Source organism: Pisolithus orientalis (genome assembly GCF_024613125.1).
Source record: "Pisolithus orientalis strain OTSU chromosome Unknown F5J12scaffold_3, whole genome shotgun sequence".
Taxonomy (NCBI): Eukaryota; Fungi; Basidiomycota; class Agaricomycetes; order Boletales; family Pisolithaceae; genus Pisolithus; species Pisolithus orientalis.
In genome coordinates this window covers 659,686-684,621 of record NW_026260784.1, presented here as the reverse complement: position 1 = coordinate 684,621, position 24,936 = coordinate 659,686, and the positions used below count along the sequence as shown (strand labels likewise).

At 51.0% G+C, this 24,936-nt stretch overlaps 10 protein-coding genes across 10 annotated transcripts; 4 read left to right on the top strand and 6 right to left on the bottom strand.

Annotated features, from left to right (window-relative positions):
* Positions 1–22: 22 nt before the first annotated feature.
* Positions 23–1,299, bottom strand: F5J12DRAFT_801306 (mitochondrial 39-S ribosomal protein L47 (MRP-L47)-domain-containing protein). Its single transcript, XM_051744366.1, has 5 exons — positions 948–1,299; positions 725–894; positions 263–671; positions 150–207; positions 23–99 (listed from the first exon to the last, which is right to left on the bottom strand). The coding sequence occupies exons 1-3, from the start codon at positions 1,228–1,230 to the stop codon at positions 501–503; spliced, it is 624 nt and encodes a 207-aa protein (XP_051604140.1). The 5' UTR covers positions 1,231–1,299; the 3' UTR covers positions 23–99; positions 150–207; positions 263–500.
* On the top strand, positions 50–399 carry F5J12DRAFT_713871 (uncharacterized protein; the record flags this gene model as incomplete). Its single annotated transcript, XM_051740861.1, has 2 exons — positions 50–99; positions 150–399. 2 exons carry the CDS (start codon positions 50–52, stop codon positions 397–399), a joined length of 300 nt encoding a protein of 99 aa, XP_051604141.1.
* A 1,841-nt stretch (positions 1,300–3,140) lies between the features above and the next one.
* Positions 3,141–3,619, bottom strand: F5J12DRAFT_903021 (uncharacterized protein; the record flags this gene model as incomplete). Its single annotated transcript, XM_051748350.1, has 3 exons — positions 3,141–3,160; positions 3,210–3,283; positions 3,342–3,619. The coding sequence occupies 3 exons, from the start codon at positions 3,617–3,619 to the stop codon at positions 3,141–3,143; spliced, it is 372 nt and encodes a 123-aa protein (XP_051604139.1).
* A 2,295-nt stretch (positions 3,620–5,914) lies between these two features.
* On the top strand, positions 5,915–7,404 carry F5J12DRAFT_801292 (uncharacterized protein; the record flags this gene model as incomplete). Its single annotated transcript, XM_051744365.1, has 7 exons — positions 5,915–6,353; positions 6,402–6,518; positions 6,570–6,692; positions 6,747–6,801; positions 6,849–6,954; positions 7,008–7,261; positions 7,312–7,404. Coding segments are annotated over exons 1-6 (1,018 nt in total), but the record flags the coding sequence as incomplete, so codon positions are not given.
* Positions 7,382–10,922, bottom strand: F5J12DRAFT_801290 (Pleckstrin homology domain-containing protein). The gene is made up of 8 exons (XM_051744364.1): positions 10,848–10,922; positions 9,879–10,797; positions 9,672–9,829; positions 9,370–9,620; positions 8,970–9,321; positions 8,393–8,920; positions 8,024–8,343; positions 7,382–7,963 (listed from the first exon to the last, which is right to left on the bottom strand). Exons 1-8 carry the CDS (start codon positions 10,854–10,856, stop codon positions 7,498–7,500), a joined length of 3,003 nt encoding a protein of 1,000 aa, XP_051604137.1. The 5' UTR covers positions 10,857–10,922; the 3' UTR covers positions 7,382–7,497.
* Positions 10,923–10,993: 71 nt separating this feature from the next.
* On the bottom strand, positions 10,994–12,920 carry F5J12DRAFT_801283 (AOX, alternative oxidase mitochondrial precursor). Its single transcript, XM_051744363.1, has 10 exons — positions 12,599–12,920; positions 12,415–12,543; positions 12,299–12,365; positions 12,128–12,248; positions 11,987–12,070; positions 11,872–11,936; positions 11,733–11,815; positions 11,606–11,681; positions 11,301–11,552; positions 10,994–11,249 (listed from the first exon to the last, which is right to left on the bottom strand). Exons 1-10 carry the CDS (start codon positions 12,867–12,869, stop codon positions 11,153–11,155), a joined length of 1,245 nt encoding a protein of 414 aa, XP_051604136.1. The 5' UTR covers positions 12,870–12,920; the 3' UTR covers positions 10,994–11,152.
* A 4,901-nt stretch (positions 12,921–17,821) lies between these two features.
* Positions 17,822–18,610, bottom strand: F5J12DRAFT_297484 (uncharacterized protein). The gene is made up of 3 exons (XM_051738788.1): positions 18,403–18,610; positions 18,191–18,309; positions 17,822–17,958 (listed from the first exon to the last, which is right to left on the bottom strand). Exons 1-3 carry the CDS (start codon positions 18,541–18,543, stop codon positions 17,955–17,957), a joined length of 264 nt encoding a protein of 87 aa, XP_051604135.1. The 5' UTR covers positions 18,544–18,610; the 3' UTR covers positions 17,822–17,954.
* Positions 18,572–20,277, top strand: F5J12DRAFT_903016 (39kDa subunit of Ndufa9, NADH ubiquinone oxidoreductase; the record flags this gene model as incomplete). Its single annotated transcript, XM_051748349.1, has 11 exons — positions 18,572–18,628; positions 18,836–18,910; positions 18,933–18,981; positions 19,050–19,144; positions 19,220–19,311; positions 19,383–19,434; positions 19,460–19,498; positions 19,533–19,629; positions 19,684–19,739; positions 19,804–20,147; positions 20,232–20,277. 11 exons carry the CDS (start codon positions 18,572–18,574, stop codon positions 20,275–20,277), a joined length of 1,002 nt encoding a protein of 333 aa, XP_051604134.1.
* A 468-nt stretch (positions 20,278–20,745) lies between these two features.
* F5J12DRAFT_713733 (mitochondrial import translocase subunit Tom22) lies at positions 20,746–21,264 on the bottom strand (the record flags this gene model as incomplete). The annotated part of the gene is made up of 2 exons (XM_051740854.1): positions 20,746–20,795; positions 20,853–21,264. The coding sequence occupies 2 exons, from the start codon at positions 21,262–21,264 to the stop codon at positions 20,746–20,748; spliced, it is 462 nt and encodes a 153-aa protein (XP_051604133.1).
* Positions 21,218–24,907, top strand: F5J12DRAFT_297086 (uncharacterized protein). Its single transcript, XM_051738787.1, has 20 exons — positions 21,218–21,502; positions 21,564–21,663; positions 21,714–21,756; positions 21,814–21,819; positions 21,870–21,898; positions 21,955–22,035; positions 22,135–22,155; positions 22,207–22,362; positions 22,415–22,516; positions 22,783–23,141; positions 23,207–23,233; positions 23,287–23,339; positions 23,405–23,532; positions 23,601–23,691; positions 23,750–23,755; positions 23,809–24,022; positions 24,083–24,255; positions 24,305–24,334; positions 24,386–24,697; positions 24,757–24,907. Exons 1-19 carry the CDS (start codon positions 21,301–21,303, stop codon positions 24,674–24,676), a joined length of 2,112 nt encoding a protein of 703 aa, XP_051604132.1. The 5' UTR covers positions 21,218–21,300; the 3' UTR covers positions 24,677–24,697; positions 24,757–24,907.
* The last annotated feature ends 29 nt before the right edge of the window (positions 24,908–24,936 follow it).

Here is a 24,936-nt window from a genome sequence, read left to right as displayed (position 1 = left end):
CGGACCTCCAGGGAACGATTGTCTTAGGCACTTCCTAGAAGAGACGACGATGTCGGCTCCATCAGGGCTTCAGAAGGAAGTCCTCGCGTTGTACAGACGGTAACCGTCTCTTCGTTACGTTCATTCGTGCTTCGCTCATGTATGTCTAGCGCACTACGAATGGTACGGACGAAACCGCCGCACACGCAGGACAAGTTCTCGCTCTTGGTTCGTTATATGTTTCATGTCCAAGCGTCTGCCGTATCACCCCGCAATGTCTCAGCAATCGAGCATCTACTTAGACGCGGAAGAAGACAGATAGAGTTGTACGAGAATCCGTCTATTAGAGACTGTCACATTTCTCAGGATATGAGGGACTGGGAGCAAAGCCGGAGGAAATATCATAGTCAAACCAGCTAGCGCTAGTCTTGCAAGGTGGACAACGAGCTGTTTCAATTAGGCCGAGATATCCATGTGTACATAAGGAGGACAATACCGTTCGGAGGCCGGGCACACGAGTGTCATCGTACCTCACGCGGCAAAGCCCTACGTCTACTCTTCACTCGATAAAACGGATCTGTTATTTTCTTCGGAATCTCCTTCTTCGAGCCTTCCCCAGTATCAAGAATCTTCTCATATACCACCCGCCGCTCGTTGATAACATACTTCAAACGGGCCATCGACTTTCGGCACTATGAAACGGCTGTGGGAAACGGCCCAGGATGAGTATCCTCAAGTTACTCACCAGGCGGTCTCGGACAGAAGCCGCAAGTGATTCAGTGCTGCGAATTCCGAGTCTTCTAGCCTCCTCTTTTTGCGTTGCGAGGATATTGCGTTCCCGTAGTAGTACATACCACAACGTGTGCAGGTCTTTGAAGCTTTTACGGCGAAGCTCCGATGCAATCCATGACCTCCCTGAGAACTGCATTGTGAGACAAGAACGACCGCACAGTGATTCTAGCACATACCCGACTCGGCGTAGGCATCTCGAGGTTCGACGGTCTCATAAGTTACTTTGCCTTCAGAATCCACATTCTTCCGGAAGAAAGCCCACAATCCGTGATTTGGATCAACCTCTACGCCCAAGTGCGGTCGACTTCCAGGTGGTTTCGTTTGCTTAGCCGTAGCATTACCCTGGGCCTCGACGGGTGCAGTTCCCGCAGCAGAATGACTCGATGTGACAGCTTCAGTCGACGCGCATCGAGTGAAGGGCATAATGCGCATTAAACGCAACGAACGCGCTGCAAGCATAGTGGAAACCTTCCTCCCAAGGCAATTGAGAAGGAGACGCAGTGGACGTGGATGGGCTTGTAAATTCTTGGCACAGCCACCCAATCCACAGTTGCCTCTTCCGGACGATCCGCCTATATGGACTTGAGCGGCCCGCTGGCACAAGTGATGAAGATCCTTGCGAAAATTCACCGCGACGGAGGGGAAAAAATACCGCAAAAGCAGGGGCGGCTATTCGACAGGATAAGGATAAGCAAATTACTCTCCCCGCCGGCGTAGCGGATCGACCGTTACTTCCGTCTCTTGTGGGATTATAGCCAATCCATCCCCTACTCATGCATACCATCTAGCGTACTCTATCATGCGCACCTTCTTTCTGCTGGTCGTGTCTCTCGCCGCCTTATCCAATGCACTTGTCCTACGACAAGCACCCCCTGCTCAACCGACGGCTGCTGGTGCTAACCCGGGCACGGGAGGATTACTGACAACGAGTGGGTTCACATCCTTGCTTTAGTGCTGCTCTGATTTTTTTTGTCTAGCTGCGAATGCTGCTGTGAACAGCGCTCCTTACACCGTACCCATTAACACGGCCACCTACTTCTGGACCAGTGTCAGTATCATCCCAGGTGTAAGCACGATTCACATGTGAGCATGACTTAACATCAGGTGAGTCATCGGCTTTTCCATTTGATCAGTCATTATAACACACTTCACGTCCATAGTTCTGGGGAGCGTGGTTGTTTGATGCTTGGTGTGACTCGAAGTATCATAGAAATCGAAATCCGAATGTACATGCCAGCTAGTATTAGAGAGAATATTCATGATTTTGAGTTGCTCTCTGCGAGATAAGTTCGTTCGTGTCTCATCTTCCTTGGCGTAAGTCTAAGGGTTAGTGGGCGGATAGTCACTTTCGAAATTATACTTCCGCACATGATCCCGTCTTCCGCAGTCGCGGACGGAAGATGATCGCGACCCGATGCCTGAGCTGCACAAGAGTCGCCTCAGAACCCATAAGACATCGACGCGCTCTATAACCCGCCATACCCTCGACCACTTCTTCGCCTCTCAATTTGGACCCGCAACCATGTTCCTTTTTCGGCTTGCTGTTGTTCTTGCCCTGCTCTGCATTCCGCTGACCAACGCGTCACCTAACCCGTTCCCGGATGCTGGGCGCAGGGGTTACGCCGGCCACACGAGACATGTCGGCCATCCTGGGCATCCCAGGGACCCTGCTCACCCTGCGCATCCGCGAAACGTGGACAGTCACCGTGCGCATCATAGAAACCATGGCCGGCAAATCGGACCACGAGTGAGTTCGCTTTGACATTCGTTCCACGGACACCAGGCCAAGTGCACTCCTCAGCAGGCTCAGCAACAAAACACCAAGCGTGGGGGCGCCGGCGGTTGCCTCAACACTTTTACCGTGACAGAAACCACTACTTCCACAGCACACTACACATCAACGTCGATCGTTCAGACCACTCAGGTAGTCTCATCGACCGAATTGGCGACCGAGACCTATACTGCCACCGTCACGGTCACCACAACTCCCAAAGTGGTAGCATCCACAGAGTGGATAACGGCAACGGCAACAGCCACAATAACCCCCAAGATGATCACGTCAACGATCTGGGTGAGTAGTACCCAGATGGCGCAGACAACTGCTGTGAGTAGCTTTGTGGCACTTAAGACTGATGGTTGATGAAACCCGTTTAAAGTACTGAACACGGACCTGACGGCGACGGAGATTGTTGCGATACGAGTTTGAAGAAACTTGGACTCTTGACTCCGGACAATTGACGACCGAAAAAAGCCTTGCCTGTATCTCCTCACGCAACGTACGATTTCAAAGGTATCGGACTTGATAGTGTCATTGGCACTGTTATTAACGAATGCAGAAAATGGAAACATATCGATAGAATGATATAGAATTATTTCTTTGGTCTCTGCGCTGATTGCATCATGAGCGATGACGCAAAAACTATCGCGAAGACACGCACCTCCATATTTACTCCTTGCTGACATGCGTCCCACAACGCCACCAAAGTCTAATGCACCGCGAACGATTTTGTAGCTGGGGACCGATTCGTAAGAGAGACTAGAGAAAACCCCGAAACGAGCCTCTAACGCACCGGACACCTGGCAGATCTTGCGCGCGACCACCACGGACCAACACAACACTGTGCTCCTGCAGGTTGTGCCCTTCTCCCTGAATGTACGCCATGACGGTATTCCCGTTCGTCAGCTTCACACGGGCAACTTTTCGCTTTGCCGAGTTGGGTTTCTTCGGAGCCATGATAAATATCTGAGCACAGACGCCTTTCTTTTGCGGACAGTTGTCTAGGAGTGGCGACTTTGCCTTGGAAGCTTTCTGGGGCTTCTTTCGGCGCATGGTTTGGTTCAAAGTCATGGAAAGCGACGAAGAAGAGCTGAAGGACCTAGTGTAGAGAAACGAAGCCCCCGCTGCAGTTGGCTTGTGATGGGACATGAGAGCCCATGTTTGAGGCACTCTGCAACAGCTCCGCAAGACCGACAGCATCTTCCTCCAAGTGAACACAGAGACGGTGGCTTGTAAGTTCCGATACTCCGTATGTAGTTCATTATGTAAGCACGCGCCACTAACTTCTGCCGACGATTTATTGCTCCAGTTACCAGACCGTCTATGAGGCTGCCGTCGATTAACAGCTTGCCTCTGTCTAGTTAACAGACTACGGCGATATGGCGAGCAGGTGAACGGCAGGTGCGTCTTATTGGACATGGCAACTGATATACATAGCTGTGCAGAGCCTCGTGTCGCTCTCGTTACAGAATGGAATTATACCGGGAATCTAGTGTTTTGATTCCCTCCCATGGCGGAGCGCTGGACATCGCATCCCCGACCCACATTCTATGCAGCGTAAATGCCAGATACTTCCCCCTCAGGATCTCCGGCCGTTATCACGCCACCGGGCAGGTTACTGCGTCTGCCTCATACCATGCCCTCTAGGGTTATGCCGTTAGGTATACTAGCTCCTCCCGTTGGTATCTGTATCAGGATCTCGGCGGTTCGACCCCACAATTCAATAACCTTGAACTAGATTTCGTCCCATAGAGAATCACGGATATCACGTTCCGCTGATCTGTCGGGAGTCGAGTCCCACTAGGGGGAGCTTTCCCAAGCTCCTCGATGAGAGTCAGCGACTCGCACTGTTTTTGTCTCCTCTTGAACAGTCCGGGACAAGGCCTTCAAATACCCAAGAGATGACCCACCGTGAGCGTCGAAAATTCCAGAAATTCGTGGAATGTTCGTAATCACAACAGCAACTCCATCTCTGGAACCTTCTTCCCCTTGATCGCAGCTTGTTCGTCTCAAGGCTACCTTGTTGTTGCCAACGTGGCTGGTACTTGCTCTCCGTTCACCCCGTACGTTATGGTGGTTTTTACACAATCCGCTCACCAGCTCTGGCGGTGAGGGGGGAAGTCAGATTATATACGTGCAGGACCGACCTTGCACCCAGACGTTTTGGTAAGAGGTTCTGTTCCCCTCCGCTGGGTGACTCAATAGTTGTGTGAAGTGGACACCTGCAATAAATACATAAACAAAAGTCGTCTTGCACCGTGTGGCATCAGGTGGTAATACAGACAACGGGTGGGGGCATATACGGCACGTGTTTTTCTGTGAATGCCTTATCCTCACTGCGCGGCGCCTCACCCCACTGTTGACGTCTTGCTCCCCGTTCCTCATGCTCACAGTTTCATTCTTGTCGTTTCTCCCCGCCGATATCACTGACTATATTCTGCACGCTCACCCCGAGCTCTCCCTGGCGTGACTCCATGGCCTTGTACATTTCTGGCGTTACGCTTCAATCCAGTCGGCTGCTCGCTCTTTGAGGGAGTCCCTGCGACGTCGCTGTATTTCCCTTCCTCTGTGTACTCTTACTCCGTCTCATTTTTCCTTGATAACTCCCAAATCTTTTGTCCTGCCTACTGCGGGAACATGGATATTGTCATCTCAAACTATTAGTGGAGGAGACGCGTGACGCCAGACAAAAAAGACTTAGTACGCTGTGGCTCTGGTGTGCGACACGTAAATGAACTCAAAATATAATTTGCAGTAGTTGTCCATGAAGTCATTTTGGTATCGGGCGATATGCATGCTGTGCAAGTTCACTGGTCGAGATGCCAATTTCATGAATGGAACATGCACTTGCAGATCCTACTCGCAAGAGAAGAGTGTGCGAAAAGGCGAGATGATGGTAGAAACGTCATCCTGATGTACTCCGTCTTACTTTTGCGTTCGCACCTTACACACTGTCGTCTTAACAAACTTCCCTCCTTTCCTTTCTTGAGAATTTGTGCTACCTGAAGTCTGCCATTGCATCGTATCCGTTCGAGCGAAGGAAAGCATAAAACATGTGCACAGAGTCCACTGTGTTTTCACTCTCAAATTTCGGGTCCAGGGGCGATGACACCGGGGCCTCAGAGGGGGGGACAACGGTCAGAACAACTGGGTTGGTATGACTCTACGGGCACTTCCATCACCACGACCGCTTGGTGTGTATTATGAAGATATGTTGGTTGGCCACGCTACCAGGTCGGTAGCCTCAAGGTTATCACATGAACTTCGTATACAGACAAGCTTGATCAGATCAATTACATAACCAAATTACAAGTAACCGCGTATGGGCCGGCCCTAGATAGCAGTCAGTACGCGTCTCCGCTCCTCATTATTTACCGTCAGTTAACACGTTGACCGAAGAATGCCTGCCGCGTCTCGAAAGCGAGCTTCGCGTGCACGCAGGGAGCCGTCTGATGACCACATAGAAGCGGGTGACCTTACCCAATGCAACGATGAAGCCGTAGACTCTGAGGCGAGCGACGGCGAGCAGTCACGTAGAACGGTGAAGAAGGATAAGAAAGATAAGAAGGGCAAGGCTGTACACGGAGAGGGAGGTCTAGCTCTCGAATCTGACAATGACGACGGGAGGATCGATGTGGAGAACTTCCGCGACCAGCCCCTGGATAAGAAGGAAGGCGCAAAGCTGCACGGTATAGCACAGGATTGGGAATTAATTAGGAAGCAAATACATCAAGGCTCCTTTTCCCTTGTCAAGGATGTCGCCATATCCCTTGCGGACGTAATGGAAGTTGATCAGTCCGTGGAGGTTCGTTATTTGCAATGTATCGGTTTTGTGGCTCACAGAATCCTCAAGGCGTTGAATGGAGTTGATGTCATCATGAAGGAGCTCCTGGACATTGACCAAGAAATGCTCTTCCGTGAGGAAACCCTGAAGGAGCTCCACCAGAAACTCATGCTTGGAGAGCGCGTGGTGAGTCAACTTCCGAATAGATGTCTTATTCATTTTATAGCGGCCTTCCAGGAGGATGTGATGGATAGATATGAAAACGGGGTGAAAGAGAAGATAGACCATTACCGCAGCAAGACCAGTCGCCAGAAGTACGGACCCAGTGTGGTGTACACGCAATTCAGGGAAGGCATCTTTGTCCGTCTACATCACATTCATTGTTGAACCTGAAACTAATATCCCTACAAATAGGAGGTACAAAATCCGGGCGCCCCGATACCACCTATCAAAGAATTCATTCCAAGAGGTATGTATCCACCGATTCAATGAAACTTTTTCTGATCACATCCAAAGAACGTGGTGATGGCAGTGATGATGATGAAGATCTTGAAATCGGAGGCGTAACTCAGGATTACAAGTGTCCTATTACGCTGACCACACTAGTGAACCCCATGACCTCGTAGGTGGCTACAAGCCACTCATACGATCAAATTTCTTAACTACCGCTTTTAGCAAGGTCTGCGGACATTCATTTTCCGGAGATGCCATACAGGAATACCTCCAACGGGCTAGAGCAGATGGGATTGCGTGCCCTGCGGCGGGATGCAAGAAGAGACTGACGATGGCAGTGTTACGTCCAGACAAGGATCTGGAAAAGAAAATCAAGATAGCGGCACGGCAACGTCAAAGGCTGGCAGAAGATAGTGACGACGGCGAGGTGATAGAATAGATCCAGTTGTAATTTCCGCAAGCTGCTTTGCTGCATTGTAGGTCCTTTTTTCTTTCTTACCCCTAAGCTGTGACAAATTCGAACTAGATTGCTACCTTCATGCTTCTTACATTTTGGTCGGACTGCAGCTCAGTGTCGCAGTAGAGCTAGACCGAACCATCAGTTTCTGTATGCATTACGGGCTATCACTAATCATTGAGTAATATCTAGTCAGTCCTCGCGAAAACCTACTTTGTGGAAGGTATGGATGGACAGTGTCCTTGTGCTCGCCCGTCACGAATGCGAAATGTCCACTAGACCACCTGTCTCCCTCAGTTGTTGTTCCCTTTCCCTGTTCCTTCTGACTACCTTCTCTATCTCACAACCCAATGCCCAGCACCACGCATTTCGTTCAACTTTGTTCCTCGTCTTGAAAACGACGGTCTTGAATTTAGCTGAAGGAGGCGGGACTTGACTTGCCTGACTACCACCGGTGGAGGTCCGAGTTTTACGGTACCATAACATGAAAAGGACATCCTCTAGTGGTTCGTCCGCCTCAAGGCCGTCACAGTATCGCCTTGGAGGAGTCGGATCACCATAATTAAGTTCTTCCCTAGGCAAAGCAAGAGTCGCAAGGTAGCCAGAATAAATGTATGCATCCAACAAACTGATATCACGCCAATGCCGACGGTGCAACGTTGAACTCCGTCTCACTTGGAATTGGATCAGATGCCCCGACACTAAGACCAATTGTGACATCCTGAAGAATTCAGTTGCCAAGTCAGGCCGGCCAAAAACACAGCCAGCGACAATCACTAACTTGTATTGGCCCCTGAAGCCTCTTCTCATGAATACACGCCCACTTTTGATGACACTTTTGCAATCACTCAACGCGCACCAGCGATACAGGGACGTCAAAGAAGGCAATGATGCTGCCAAGTCCCATGGAGCTTCGGGTGGAGTAGAACCGCCGTTATCATTGTTGCGTTTGGGCAGCCTCGGTGTTAGTTGCGGCCGTTGATTGATCACATCGGATATGTCGATCTCGAGCTTTGCATCCTCCTTATGTCGTTGCGTCCAATAAGTGACAAGGGCTCGGAGCTTGTCGATCCACTCGCGGCAATTCCGAACTGAGTATGCCTGCCGAGGATAAGCAAAATAAGTGATAGCGGATGTCAACTGAGTTTACCTCCAATCGTATCACGGGGCCAGAGACTAAAACAATTTCGAAAGAACGCTGTAGCCGCAGCCTCAGCGGGTCCTGCGCCTTCGCAAGACCCTCGACTCCACCTTCATCTGCGTCGATCAATAGATCGCTGTCTTGTTCCCCTTGCTGCGCCTCCGGGAGCACAGCTCTCACACTTTGAATATTCCTGAGGTCCATAACACCATAAGCAGAACGAATCTGAGTAACTCCTCTTTCAATCTCATTCCTGAAAATGCCCTCTGCATACTGATCGACATTCGTTAGACTGTCGACTATATGCGAGAGGTGTGTGCTCGGAGGTGCAGGTGGGTTTGCATCATTCGGAGAAAGCGCAAAGAGATTGCCGTCATGTGTTGAAACGTAGATGCGTTGTCTCTGGCCTTGCGTCTTGATACGATCAAGATAACCTTCGACATCCGGTGGCTCTTCCATCCTCATTCCATCCGGTAGACGAATAAATTCTCGAAAATGGTCAACAGTCCGTATTTCGAGATGAGGTAATTTCCGGCCCTACTGTACCATTAGCTCCCCGCGCGCACAAAATACAGAACTGCCTAACCTGCTTGAGCGATAAACCGCACAGGATTGACCATCGCCTGTCGTTACCTTGAACGTCTGTGGGCTGCCAGATCCACTCCAGTTGATCCTCTAGTCGCCAGGCTAACGCCAATCGTTTTCCCCCCTGCAAATCTTGTCTGATGGAATTCCAATCGAAAAAGACGATGCCGGGTACACCGCAGGCAGAAATCACCGACTGTCGCACTGTCTCAAGGATATTGTCGACGCTGAATACCTCATAAGCCCTGTCAAGGTTGGCAACGTCTCCTAAGGGGACATCGATCTTAAGACGGGTGTTAGTAGTAGGGTAACTAATCTCAATAGACGGTGGGATCCGACAGCGGAAGTGGCGCCTAAAGTAGTTGGGAGTTATGTTCACAAAACCTCGCTGACAGTCTCACCACAAATGCCAGAGCCAGTCTTCAGCCCTCGTGCGGCTCTTGACTTTGAAGATGAACACATTCGTGCCCTCTTTCAAGCCGAACAAGACTCTCGCCTTTAAGCGGGGATCATCAACTGGAATCGGGGGGCAATGAACACAGAAGGTGAGGTCGGCAAAAGAATAGAGAGAAACATTTGTCCGCGAGGATGTCAGAGGAATCAGGAAAGCGAGTTTTTTGTGGCCGGTAAAGAACTCCCTTCCAGGAAGAGTCTGAAAGAACCATGTCAACACTGGCAAGTTATGCGGAAAATAATTACGAACATAATCATCGTATATTTCAATTCTCAGACCCCTCCAGACGACCAAGAATTCAGCCCAACCTTCCTCATGGAACTTGGTTGTGTGACGATGCTCTACCTCATCGAAATCTCTCGGATGGCCTTCCGTTGGCATGTGACTAACCCTCACGAGCATGCGGTCTCTTACCGGGTCAGACAGTACCTGGATTCGTTAGAGCTCTATACTCACCGCGAAGTATTACCTCATCGACCCCAAACTGCCTTGGGGAGGCAGATGTGGCATCAGCACTGCTCTCTACCACTTCATCTCTTGCAGGCGTAAGAACACCCTGTGGCCTCAGCGTGCCTTCTATTGGGAGGTCGTCCGCAACTTGGTCACCTGGATAATGAACTCTGGGACGGACGGTCTCATGTGCATTTCCGCGCTCAATAGCTGTTTCAGACTGGATGGCCTCTCCACTGGGACGATCACCCTGTGCACCTAATGGTTCTGTTCTTGATACGGGTCTCTCCAACACTGAGGCTCCAGCACTTAACGCAGGAGCAGTGGCAGATGGCAGAAGCACAGAGCCGGAAGAATGGATATAATTACCAGACCCTTCAGGCGAAGGTGATAATGCCTGGTTTGAGTTCAGCGACTGCGAACGTGGACCAGCCGGAGTTGTTACATGCATGCTTGCAGCACTTAATGACGCGACTGCGACCGGAACCTGATCAAGAGCCTGCGCTGCGGGTGCACTGCTCACCAGTGGAGTGTTTTTGTCAAGAATGTTTACTCCGAGAACGTTTCCGATCTCGAATGAGCATCCGGCCCAACGTGTTGGGTGGGCAGCTGTGCGTGATTGACGCCGGAAAGGGCGGATCCATTCACTTTCCCTCCAACGTCTGACCAGTTCCGTCCGAACATCTGCCCTTGTGTCGTCATTCCAGTCTTCTAGCTTGCCACCCTGGCGAACAAAAAAATGAATGGCGTGGTTGTCCATCGCTCTCGAAAGAGAACTATTTTCGTTATCGTCGGTTTCGCGTAATATCGTTTCACCCACACGGTCTGCCACAGAAAACACCTTCTCGGGCATAGGGCCGATGAAGAACCTGCGATAAGGACAGTGGTCTCCAGGGGGGTGTTGTGTCATCCTCGTGCTTGGACACTACGGAATTGGATCAGGTGCAACCAAGTCTCCAAGGCAGCAAAGACTACCTTTGTCATAAAACGTTATCCCGCGAAGGGGATGCTGCAGACAACAGTTAGATCAGAGCCAGCAACCAAGTCTCCTCTCCACAGTGAATATCGCGCAACGTGGAACTGACATCAAACCCTAACCTCACGCTAGGGGCCCACAAGCCCACGGGGTCTGTTTCGCATGTCTATCTATTAGTTGACGACTCCCAATGGCTATTCGACAGCTAAGTAGAATATGATTACAGGCATTATATAGAGTGGGGATTCTCGGTAAATATTATCCAGTTGAATGTTCAAGTGACAGTGATGAAACTTCATGAGGGCTACTTTTGTTCCGACTCGTCAACCTTGGGACGCTTAGCCTGATGTAAAAGCTTGTGCGATTCCGCAACGTATTCCTCAGCCTCTGATCTCTCAAACCTACCATATTGATTAACACGGCTCATGAGCCAGAAGAAGTGGCTTCCTTACCCTAGTTTTTTGCCCTTGACATGCATGTCCGGTTCACGAAGGGCAAAAGGGTTGACGTCCGTTTTGGGGTTCAGATTGGCCAGGCTATGATTGATGAACCGGTGTGTTGACTCATCGGAGCGGACGGCATATATGACGTCCAGAAGCTTTGCGTCATTCGGCAGCCGCCAGTAATCTTTGGCGATCTCGGGCGCAGGCATGTCGGTCCATTCTGGTAAGTGCCCAGCTTCCATTTCCTGTATGCATCGTGTACTTCGTACAGGGTGTGACGATTTGTCAATATGATTAATAAGTGAGGTACTCACTAAGTCAAGACAGCCTCTTCCTCCAAATAGCCAACGAAGCGATGGCACGTCTTCGGTAATATCAAGTACGAGAAAACTAGGCGATTTCGTATCAGAAAGCCCGAATGACACTAGGATATCAACTTACAGAACAGATTCGAGAATACACCCTGTGCGCCGAGTACCATGGCACGGAACCATATAGAGGGCTTCTTGAGAGCCATAAACGTCCTTCACGTGGTTGCCACATCAGAATCTGATGGAATAACCCGACACAACCCACTCACATCAAGTGCATTCTTTCATTTTCTGCGTCTTCTAGAAGTGTGTGAATCCACCCAGAGTCTCGGCGCTGAGGCCCGCAGTAAGAATTACGCTTTAGCTATTGTACATGATGCTTACCATTGACCTGAGACTCGTCAGATGTCTCAACATAGCCGCAACCATGCCTGGTACGCCAGCTATTGTTTCAAGGAACAGGATCCGCTTTACAACGCCATGAGTCTGGTTCGACCAAATAAGGTTTACGGATTCGTAACATACCATCAACCACGCCTGTTCTGTGAGGACATATCCCCCGCGCCTTAGTTCTTCCAACGACATACTGCCACTGTTCGGGGGTAACGGTTTATGTTTATACCCAGAGGCAAGGTCGAAACCCCATCTGCACGATCGATCAGAACGGCGCGGTAAATCGAGCAGTGTGCAACATACCTGCATAGTTTGACCAGGTTAAGCGCGAGTTTGTCCGAAAACGTTTCGGGTTGGCGGTGAAGAACCTGTAATTGACATGAGGTGTCTCGCAACACGTTTCATCTCACAACTTTCCTCAACAGCTTTGAGTTCCTCTGGGGAATACACAGGGTGGAACAGCACCCAGTCCCCGTGAACAGCAGGAGGAACTGTGGTAGCCTTTTCAGTGTCCTCTATTGCACCCTTCTTTGATAACGCGAGGTCTTCTACCATTGCCCGAAGCATTAGCAAAGGCTATAACCAAGGCCAACACAAACGAACCTGGATGCGGTCCTTCTGAACCAGTGCTTACACTGTCCCTCTGTGCCCTACTCAACGAGTTCTGGTTGACTGTCGCGGTATGGAGCTGTGCTCGGTATGTGAATACGGCATAACGGTTAGGGGCTCTTCTTGACTCGGCGATAGCAGAGCGCAAAATTAATGGATACGGATGACCAACAGAACGGAGGACGGTAGTTTTCAGCAACGCGGACATGATGTAGACGAAGTAAACTGCAATAGACGCCATTCGCCACCGCACAACATAGCCCATTTATGCTGACTGAGCACCCGTCCAATCCCGATATCATCCGAAATGGGCCGTTCCGACAGCCTAATCAGCAGTCGTCTCACAAGCTTGTATAAAGCCTCTATTACGCCGACAACAGTGAGCGGGTCCCAGCTCCCATCACCTATGACGACGGCCACCGGTACTGATAGAGTCGCCGCACTGATGGACCAATCGTGGCGCTCTGCCCTATTAGTCACCAATCAGCATCCATATATGGAAGGTCTACAAGAACAAGATCATTATGTATTTCCTGTCCATAGTAGTGAGTAGTGGCGTAAATACCGACGGTCCGACAACGCAAACTTGTCTCAGATTAGTACGTCTTACAATTGCGATCAGGGATGATATCAATCTGGTAACTTTTTTTATTACCTGCAGCCTCGTGTTGTGGGCCCCTTGCAACATGATAGGGTGGCGATGGGCGCGCGCATGTTGATGATGACGGTATGTTTAGATACCCAGTTTGTCTCGTATCGGGCGCAGTCATGAAAAATGGAACACGCGCATCAAAATGGAAGCTTGTTGACGCACAGGGATGGCGGGACTAGAAGCTGTGGTCCCTGAAGCCAGTTATACCACCAAATAAATATCAGCGACGTTCCGTCATAGCTCACGCATGTGCTACGGGGAGGTGGTCATTACCAGTATTATCTTGAGATTCCATACTGAAAGAAGCTATATAGATTATTAAGGAAAATACATCCACAGCAAGCGGAGTCGTCCACGATCGGCCAAAGTTGCATGCTACGGTCTGGATCTTGAAGTAGGGTCAGTAGCGAAGGTGGGGCAGATATAAATGGAAACAGGAGGCGTCATCTTTGAGGACGTTGGCAACGAGAATATGCTCCGTCGTCCTGCCAAAGAGGGAAGTGGTTAGCGCTCGCGTTCACCTGACGTCTTGTCCTCTATTGGTAAACCTTGGCAACTGGGTTTCGGGTATGATGGAGCGACACAGCGTCGGTGAGAACGTCAGCCCCACCTTCATTATATTGCGGTGGGAGAGAAGGAGAGCAACGGTGGCGCCAGGGAGGTACAAACCAAGCACTTGGGAGTTTATGGGATCGTAAGGCAGGGACAGAGTTCATTACCGGACTTCAAGCACGCAGAGCGCCATATGCAAAATACCGCTAACAGGTACGTTCCTTGCCATATGTTGTTGCGGCACATGATCGTCCCATCAGAGCATGTTGATGTTCGCTTGCCAGACATGGGACTTCGGATGACACAATTGTACAGTGACACTGAAACATGAGATTTTCATGTCCGAGGTAGAGGGTGAAGAGGTCAATACCGAAGGACCATCATCTGACGAGAGGGGTGGGCAGCGCATCGAGGAGGGAGGATCGCGAACGGAAACTTTGCATCCGCTAAGATGGCATGTCAGGCGCAGCAACCAGTACGGCGTTGGATCGTTGTCCGCCGGCGTGCGAAGAGGGAAGATTAATTGCACACGGCAACCTCCTGCGGAGAACATGCTTCCAATGCACGGTGCTTTCAACGAGGCATCGGAGACGCGATGTGATCAAAGGGGGCAACTGCACAGGATCCGTGCACTAATTACGCACGCGATACTGACCAAACATCTGGTGGCCATAGGGCAATGCCTGCAGGGTGTCACCGGGGAGTAAACGTCTTTGTCGATAATGATAGGTAGTGGTGGAAGGGTGCCCGGCATTATTGCATGATCTATAGTGAAGATCTCGCCTCCAGTGCATCTGAGAACGAGAAGTTGCATTTAGTTTGGGTGCACAGGACAGACAATCCAGGTGGCGTAACGGCCAGCCGGCTCCGTTGCATGCTACGTATGACACTGGCGATTGCATGGATAACTTTGGGAACTGTGGACGGTTTCAACGTGTTCATGGATCCCTGGCCGATGTCAGTTGTTGAATAAGGCGGCTCGATAGAGTATAAGGACGACAGACGCTCGTGCTGGGTTGGTCCCCCATGATGTGCATGCACGCGAGGGTGCTCTGATTCGACAAAAACCACATATTAGCTCTGCCATTTCGACAGCCGACAGACTACAGACATATAAAAAGTGAACTCAGTCTTCGCTGGAACATCTCTTCTTCCACACCTTCACGCTGGAAAGCGCAGGCAGATGCGTCACACCGATGGAGAACGTCGGCCAGTACAGTAGCACGCTCGTCTATCCTTCTCCGACCTCACGCACCCACGATGCACCCGATAATCACCCCGTAAACGCGTCCTCTTCGTGGTTGCAAAGCCACAAGCCCTCTGCCGGCTCCCCCGGTGCTCATAATCAGCCCTCCCCCGTCTACCCCGTAGTCGACCGCTCAGCCGATCACGAACACTATGCTTCTCCGCCTGCGTCTGCTTCATATGGATCCATGCACTCCGCTGCTGACCAGTTTTCCAATTATCCCCAGTCCCCTAGCGTTCGTACCACGGACGAGGCACATCCCCTAGCAGGCATGAACCTCCCCCCCCAGGTGTCGGGTAGCATCGGACCCGACCGAGTGACGCGTCGGCAAACGCGCACACACTCGTCGCTTCACCTTGGAATAAGGAGAGACCGCCCCTCGCAAGCAGACGTCCAAAATGGGCAACAAGACGGCGATGCTGAGGTCCGTCCTTAGTGTGGCATGGCATCCGTGGTTATTTGGAATACTGATCACCTCCGCACAGCAACCCACCTACTTCATGTCCCCAGCCAGTGCCATTTCCAGGCCACAGACGCCAACTCATTGCCCCGACTCTGCTCGTTATCCGCAACAGCCGGACCGCAACTCTATGTACTCTATTCCTTCTGGCGGTGGCAATGGCGGCATGCCTCTACAATCACCTCGTTATCTGCCGACCCCTGTTTCGGGTTCACCGTACTCTCCATTCTCCCTCTTCCCTGCACACTCACGTTCCGCCTCATCATATTCAACGTCTAATCCGCGTTCCACTTCCCCGGCACTGAGTGCCGCTTCGGCTTTGACTTCCATATCGTCTTCCAATTCTACACCTAATACACAAACATTTGCGGGATACCCGCTTCCATCGCCTCCGGTTGGACCCGTCGCACAACGGGCGAAACAACGCAAGCAACGTCTCTTTAACGTGGATCGCAAGGCTATATGTGTGTACCATCAAGAAAACCCGAACGCAAGACAGGAAGATATTGCCGCTCGTTATGGCGTAGAGCGTAGTACCATTAGCAAGATCCTAAAACACAAGACAAAATGGATGAACGTCCCAGAGGACGACGACATGCGTGTCGCTAAACACCGGTGAGCCGGGCATTGACCTCCGTCTGCATTGCCGCCTTGATTAACTCCCCCCCCCCCCCCCCCCCCCTTCCCCTTCAGGCCATCAAAGTTCCCTGAGGTCGAGGAAGAGCTAGTGAATTGGCTCGTCCAAATGAAGCAACAGAACACCCTGCTCACGGATGCGCTCATCCGCAACAAGGCCAAAGAGACCGCCAGAAATTTGCAGATCCCCGAAGAGAGATTCAAGGCTAGTTCCGGATGGGTGGAAAATTTCAAGCATCGCCATAACATTCGGAAAGGCGTATGGCTGGGCTACAGCAAGGTTCTTCACCCAACTCGCGGTATCGGCGCCACCCATCTCAGGAAGGGCAGTAACGAGAATGCCTTATCTCCCCTCAATCCTGCGTTCGAGTCACGGTCAGAAACATTGGCTCGCCGTGAGTCTACGAACACGGGGGACGAGGATGATATGGAATCCGAAGATGACCAGGATCTCGACGCTCCGCAAAGCCATCAACCTGTTCCAGGTTCCTCCCACTCTCAGCAAGCAGAGGCATCGGCTTCCCATCACCCTCTTCCCCCTATTTGGACCATGCATCACGAACCGCTTTCATCGAACGAAACGCCGATCTCCGCCTCTGGGTCACAGCCATGCGTCGTTCCCCAACACCCGTTCTCATCACACGAAGATCAGCACCCGGACGCTGTGGTCACAAACGTGCATCAGAATCCACTTCCATTGCCTGCACAGCAACATATGCCAGTGTCACAGTCGCAGCAGGATGTCCAATTATCTAGTCATGGGGATGCGCCTACGACATACCCCGCGCCAGTCGTTGTATACCAAATAGCACCCATCACCTCTTCGGGAAGTACTATTCCCGATATTACGGAGGCAGAAGAAGCGATCAACAAGGTTATCCACTTTGTGGACTCGCAGTCCCCTGGCATCCTTAACCAGGATGAAAGAGATATGCTTACACAAATCAAGAATGCGCTCTTCCAGGCGGCGAGCGGCGTTCCGTACGTGCGGGAACGCAGATGAAGGCGTCTTTACCGCGATCGGATATTTCGCTTGGTCCCCCCACGAGACTTCGTTTGGTTAGCATCCTCTGCGAGCGGCAGTGATTTTTACAACACACGAAAAAAAAAAGGTTTCCACGTGATCCTACTGTATCATTTCTACGATTCCTCTGGTAACGTCTGTTTTACGTCGTCTCACTTGCATATGCAATCCGCGCACTCTTGCATGATGATCGCTTTTTTTTTTCTTTCACTATCCCAGCATCCAATATCACATTAGCATGAGACGTGATCCTCACTTTTTTTTTTTTTTTTGCATTCCCCCCATGATAATCCTTCTACGTAGCTACTACCTACCACTCAATTTTATCATCGCCCGATATCCTATAGTTGTTCCCATGTTCGTTTTGTTTGTGACTTGCACACAGCATCACTCGTCACTCATGGACCTTCCTTTCCACCGGTGTACGCACTACCTACGAACCCACACTCGAGTCGCAGCTGTCTCATATCCGTTTAGTACTTTAATTCATTCTGAGCACAGGCCCCCCGGGTGAGGTGCTCCCGAATAACATAGGGTTACATGGAGGATACACAGACGGGCAAGACTTCTTCCTGCCACGCTCGGTATGGAGTGGATCGTGGGTAGATACAGATCAGGATATAGATAAGCGGGGATCTGCCCGCCTGCTGCCGGATGAAGGTTTTTTTCTTCTCTCTGGACAGGCAAGCGGACCGTTCGGTGGTAGGGTCGGTTGAGAGCACGAGGGCAGTCCCTGCATGACGCTAATCCGGGACAATACCCACGTCAGCGAACGGGTGACTATCTGCCAGGGGATTGCTTCAGAATCGGTGAAATGAATGAACTTTATGTTGTGGTGTGGACGAAACGATTACGCAAAGGCAGTGCGATCAATGCTTCGCGTTCTTGGATCCTTTGGAAGAATCCCTGTGGCAAAATATAAATTACAACAAGAACGGATAGATTCCAAAACGTGTAAGGCTTGTTTTGTGTAGCTGTGTACACGGAAGAGGAGAAGAAAAAGGAAACAAACATACGGTTGTTGTTGTTGTTGTTGTTGTTCCGCAGCGGTGCTTTTCATGATAGTAAGTTTTCCAGAAGATGCAGCAGTAGCCATCTGCTGTTCAATCGATCGAGTGTGTTTGGCTGTGAGGGCCTGCGCAGAGAGACGTTCAATACATTCGGCACGTTCATTAACGATGATGATGATAGCAACTACGATCGTTATGTCCAAATCCTTCGGGCTCACCTTTCGGGCTGCTGCTTCTTTGACAAGGGCTGGTTTTTTGGGTGGTTGTATTCGCCTTCCTTTCTTTGGTTGCGATGGTTTTGATGGTTTTCTGGATGACGAGGCTTTGCTTTGCAGCCCCTTCGTCTTGCCTTGTACCATGTCTGCCTAGTGTCCCCAGGCAGGCACGATGATGGAAGGCTGGCAATACGGGCTATTACTAAATTTGGAAAATAAATTGCCGACGGTAATCGGGACTTTCCGGTGTCCGTGGGAACTTTGACTGGCTATGTGGGTCGGCGGTTTCTGGCATCACCGGAGGTTGTGTTGCTTGATGTTGGCCAAAGCTCAGCTGTTGCGCGTCCAGCGTTCAGCCTGTCGTCCAGAGCAAGGTAGGTGTCGAACTGGTGTTTCGTGTATGACAATTCCTTCTCAGCAGGTTGTCTTTCCGTAGCGTGCTCTGCATGACCTCGTTACTCTACCTGGTCAAAAACCAGTCATCTCATATGGTCCTCCTGGCTACAGCGCCGTGAGTGGCCATGTCGTCACAGTCTTTGGCTGCACCTGGTTTTCTCGGAAGATACCTTGTGTCCAAGCTCGGTGCGCCGCAATCAGCAACTATGCCCCTCAATTCGTCCGACTCACTTACGCCCTTCCTCTTGTGACAGCACGGATGGGTACCCAAGTTGTCGTTCCATATCGTGATGAGGACGAAAAGCGGCACTTAAAGCCGATGGGTGATTTGGGACAGATTGTCTCCATGGTACCAACTCATTTTGCGAATGGGAGGTCCACTAATTTGTTTGTTTGTTGTGCCTCTCCCCCTCTCTATCTGTAGGAATGGGATATCCGGAATGAAGGGCAGATAGCGGAGTGCCTTAGGCATTCTGACATCGTCTACAACCTTGTCGGACGTGATTATGAGACAAAGTAATGTTTTTTCTTCATCTTCTTGGTTGTCAAGTCACCCATGGAACCGTTTCATCTTGTTCGGATCACAGGAACTTTAAGTTCGCGGATGTCCATGTGACTGGTGCGGAGAGAATAGCGAAGGTTGCCTGCCGATCATGGCGTCCAGCGCCTTGTTCATGTTTCCCACCTGAATGCTTCTGCGAACGTCAACTTCTGAATACTATCGCACTAAAGCAGAGGGCGAAGAACGGGTGAGAAGTGTGTTCCCCAACGTCACCGTAGTCAGGCCAGCGACCATGTTCGGCTACGAGGACAAGCTGTTGAACAATATGGCTAGTGAGTGTCCCATGACTCGGTGCGCGCGTCCCGGGTTTTAAACCTTGTCCGTAGCCTGGCCCATTTGGTGGAAGCTGAACTTCGGAGAGACGAAAATAAGACCGGTACACGTAAGAGTTGACTTCATTTGTCAGTCAAGCTTGATAATGAAGCCATTTTGGATGTTATTTGTAGGTTATTGATGTCGCACAAGCGTTGGCGAATCTGATGTCGACTCCGCAACTCACGCGCACAGTGTCGCTACCTGGGCCGAGTACGCTGACTTACGAGTATTTGTTGGAGCTTGTCGCGTCCGTGACGTACCGAGCACCTTCGCGTGCGCCTGTTGTTCCGAAGCCGATCGCGTTAGCGGTTGCCAGGGCAGCACAAATGGCATGGTGGCCGCTCATCAACCCCGATGAAGTGGAGAGGAGGTTCATCGATGACGCGAATGTTCCGGGCGATTGGAACGTGGTTGGCGTGTGTCCCGACGAGGTGGAGAATCACGCTATCACCTACCTTCGAAGATATCGACTCGCGTACGTATACTTTGTTGACGGGGATTCGTCCTGTGTTCTTTTTTTGTTGTCTGACATGCCAATTGGAATTGTTTGATGATACAGAAAAGATTACCCTCGCCCGGTACTATTCCCCGCGCGGCCAACTTAGGTGAGTCATCTCCGATGGGTGCGGTCGCGTGTTGAACATGTGGAGATGATGTGTTGATATGTCATCAGAGAGCGATACCACGTTGATGGGTACTTGTTTATGCCTGTCAGTAGATGTTGGCAATTTGTTTGTTATTATATGGAATTGGACCAAGGCTAGATAGGACTTGGGAGATGAATTCTACTCCCAAAGGGGGAGGGGGACATGGAACGTTCAAAACCCGCTCAGGATGTGGCAAATGAAAACCACGGGGTGCAAGGCGGAAGGTTTTAATTATTACTATAGCGCGTGATGAGATAAGACATGTGTGCGAAGATGAATGACCCATCGACTATTGCGGAGCGGTGGGTGGTGGCTGACGGAGCGGTGAGGGGAGGGGGGGAAAAGGAACAGGGCAGCTTAGCGTGAGAGTGTGAATGAGCGGAGTGGAAGCGGTCACAAGGACATGAAAAGCTCTACTTTATGGACTTAAAATCCAGGGGGGACAACCGCCTTTTGACCAGACTGCTGGGTGGACCCTGGGGGTGGTGGATAGGGATGATCCGGCCATCATCTGAGGGAAGGGTGTCAGTTACAGGGAATTTGTAGTTGGGAGAATGGAAATGGACGAACGTGTTGTGCGCCCTGCTGCTGGGCCATGATTTCTTTCTCCTGGGCGACGATCTTTGCCTCGTCTTCGAGGGAGAGGGCGAGGGGCAGTCCGACGAGGAGTGCAGACGTGGTGACGATCCAGACGACGTTGCCGAGCACCTTGCCTGTATTTTTTACGAACGAGGCGGTTTTGGACGCCTTTGAGGCGATGTTGTGTCTGGTTGTGGGGGGTATGATATCGACGAGGGCGGTGAGACGGTCATAGAAGGACTCGTCTGCAGAGAGCTCTGAGGATATGGACGACAGAGACTCCGTCGAGGACGTGCGCGACGACGACGGCGAGGCGTAGGGCGAGGCGTGGCCCTCCTTGTCTTCGACGATTTCGACTTTGACCATCGTTTGAGTTTGCAAAATTATGGGTGCGGTGCCGAAATGACGACTCAATATGGCCGAGTTGAAACTCCGCCGGGTGTGTCTATGCTGTCAAACTCTGACTGGAAAATCCGATGGCGCACAGACGCTGATCTTATAAGGGGAACTCAATGGAAGCACACTCCAGCACAGATCACCACCACCACCACCACCACCCTCTGTGAACTCGCCATGGACTCGTCCCACTCGTTCTCGCAACCAGGTAACCGACCATAGTGTGATCAGATCTCTGCGACTGTCTCTCACCTGCCCATCCGACCCAGGACTCGTCCTGCCAACCCCGTCCTTGCAGAACCAGATCCATGAGCTCGCAAAGTCCCTTCCTCCCCCCAGGAAACAAAACATTGCCTGTGATGCCTGCAGGTCGGTCCCAATCTACTCGCCCCGTCGTCCGTCCCCTTGACCCCCAGCAGAGCTAGAAAGGTCAAGTGCTGCAAGCTGCCCGGCCAGGACAAGGTGTGTAACTGGGTCTCCGTCTGTGCCGCCTCCGAATTCTCAGCTTCTCCTTGCTAGTGTCAAGTCAGTCGCTTCCATGCTTAATCTACTTTCGTCTCATTTCTTGTAATCAGCATTGTATGTCAAAGAATTATCCGTGCACGTTCGTATTTCTGCTTCTCTCTCCCACGATATATCCCGCATCTGTCCATTCCATAGGCATTACGTCCAGCAGGCAACCAGCGAGAAGAAGCGCAACGGCGCAGCTCGCAGACCAAGAGGTCTTTCCACTAGCTCAAGGTAGGACAGTGCGTTCACTGTTCGCCTCGTGCCGTCGCTCATGCTAGGCGCCCCTTTCCAATATATACACGCACACACACTCGTCCATCCACTCCGTAGTAATTCTTCCGCTTCTCCTGGGTACGCCATTCAATTGACCCGTTTTGTAGACCCTGAACGTGTCCAACTTAGCCATTCCCCCGTCGAAAACGGTATATTCCCGTGGTCCAAGTCGACGTGGAGTATCCCGTGGGGACCCCGCATCAGTAATCATGCGGCACACCTCTTCCAGACTAGCACCCCAAATTTATTATATCACCTCTTTGCCCCACCTGACTACGGCACCCTGTCCGTCTGCCTTATTTCCCCATTCCCCTCTCTGTCTTAACCGTTTTCATAGCGAACCCATCTTCACGTTTAATCCTCAAAGGTCACGTTCCTCCGCATATGCCGCTTGGGGCGACCAAGCCATCAAGCTTGAGGACGAAGCCTTCAGAGCAGAGTGCGTGCATTGCGTTCTAGTCGTCCGTGATTACATAAACCACCATCCAAGTCGTGACCATGCACTTCTGTTAACGCCTATACCAAATCCGGGGTCTTCTTTACTCGCGCTACGCACCCCTGTTTGCATTCCCTCTTCACTGCCTTTTTCATTTGTCTTATCGAACAAGTTTAATATTATTTTTATATTATTATCGTATTTCCCTTCTTGTCGATAACGCGGCTCCCCTTTGCAGACGACGCTGACGCCCCTCCTGACTCTGACAGATTTGCGCTAGATCTGGTCGAGGTCTACTTCCAAATCGTCCATACACGTCTTCCCCTCCTCGACCCTACTCAGTTCCGGTCTCGGCTCAATTTCCACACCGGCAGCCCGCGTCTCATCCTGACCAACAAACAGGAAGACCCTCTGCACCCCGCGCTCATCGCCACTGTTCTGGCTTGGGGCGCCAAGTTTTCTGAACATCCCCTTTTGGCAGCGGACAGGAATCAGAACAAGGGTCAGAGTCTCCTTGCCAAGGCGTTGATAGATCGATGTAGAGAACTCGCCGAGTCCACGAAAGTCCATCGCATTCCTCATGAGGACCACGTGGTCATTGCGCTCTTGATCGAACCATTACAATGTCGTGAGTATCTCGTTGGCTGCACCCTCCTTCTCGGCCGATGATGACCCAACGTGCTCTTTATTTAGAGGATCCGACTGCAGAACCTGGTACATGTGCGCCGTCACACGTTTTTAACACCGCGATTAACTGTTGGTGCCGATTGCAGGTTTTCATGGCTTCTGGTTAAACTGCGCAATCCGAAATCTCTTGGGGCTCGGGGTCTGTCATCACTCAGATCAGTCGCTTGAGGCGATACACTCATATCCGCATTTATACATTTTTAGATCAACCACAAGTCAACTATGATTGAATACAAGGACCGAGACACCCGCGGCAAGATTATATTTGCTTGGTGGATGGCCTGCTTGTGCGACGCTTTCTCAGCCCTTTATTACCGCCGAAAACCTATGCTGTAAGTCCTGAGCGGATCAAATGGGCCAGAAATGTTAATCATTTAACGCCACTGCTACCGGCATCCAGTGACGACGACGACTACGATATCGATTTTTACACCGCAACGCCAGACGGCAGCCCTGATTCATCGAAGTCATCTAGTCGTGAACAGCTTGAGGTGCGGCGTTTGGTTTTGTATTGGTCGGGGCCCTTTAAATTAATGATGCTCTTGTCAGTTTTTGGTTAGCAAGTTTCCTGATTCCGTAGTTTTGCTACTCTCTCATTTTTTCATAAGGGGTACTATGCTGCCGCACATGCGCTGGCACGAATATCGCGTCAGATCGCTCGGCAGCTGTGGCGGCCGCAGACAGACGCTGAGGGTATACCTCTTGAAGTGGTCGAGCAGGACTTGAGTGATCTTGTCACGTGGAGAGATAAGCATCTTTCCAAAGTCGGCGTTCCCGCAAGTTTGGTATCCGGGTGGGACTTTCTCACTGCGGTCTCCGCATGTGCGTAGTTTCATTACATGTCCGTGTTTTCGGGCTGACGTGTGTGGACGGCAACGATAGGCGCGAGCGATGCGCAGTACCACGTCATGTGGATTCTTCTGTTCAATGCTTTGGACGAGCATGATGTACAAGAGCACGAACCCGTTTCTCCAGGCGTGAGCAGTCGGGTCGAAAGTGTGAAGCAAAAGATATATGAGGAGGCACTACAGGCATCGTTACGGGTTTCTGCGCTGGTGCGTTCATCCATTCTCTGGCAGTATCACGCTGTTAACATGTAGACAGGCGGGCGTTTTGACCGCCAACGGGTATCTAGTGCGTCACCTCACACCCGTGGGTCACTTCTCAATCTGACAAGCTTTGCAGAAACTGGATACTGCCGTCATGCACGTCAGTATCATCCGAGCTGGTATGCTTCTTGCTCGGCTGGGACGTCCAGAGGCGCAGAACTGTATCGAGGGTCTGCGTCAATATAGTTACGCCTATGAAGAGACGTGGGACCAGGCTGACCAAATCGAGCGCACTTACAAGCAGGCGGCAATCGACGGTCCGAATCTCCAGCGTATGGCTAGTGTGGTTCCGCGCGCGTCACCACACCGTGTGCATTCTGATTTGAAACCAAATGGACACCACCATCTCGGGAGCGGTGCGCGTTAGTTTCATTGTTGACTATGCAAGGTGTGCGCACAGCTATGGTTAATGTAAAACCGGTGTACTGATTGATTGAATTTCTGCAGTTTTCAGTTCTTCATCTCATGCAGCATTATTTTCTTCACTTTTGTTTGTTGCGATACACTAACCTCCTACGGTACATATTATTATCCGGATGTATTTCCCTTTCGTTCTTCCCACGAACACTCCCTCTGATACCCTGCTACTGGCAGTGCTTTTCCGTCCACAGTGCTATTGTACGCCCC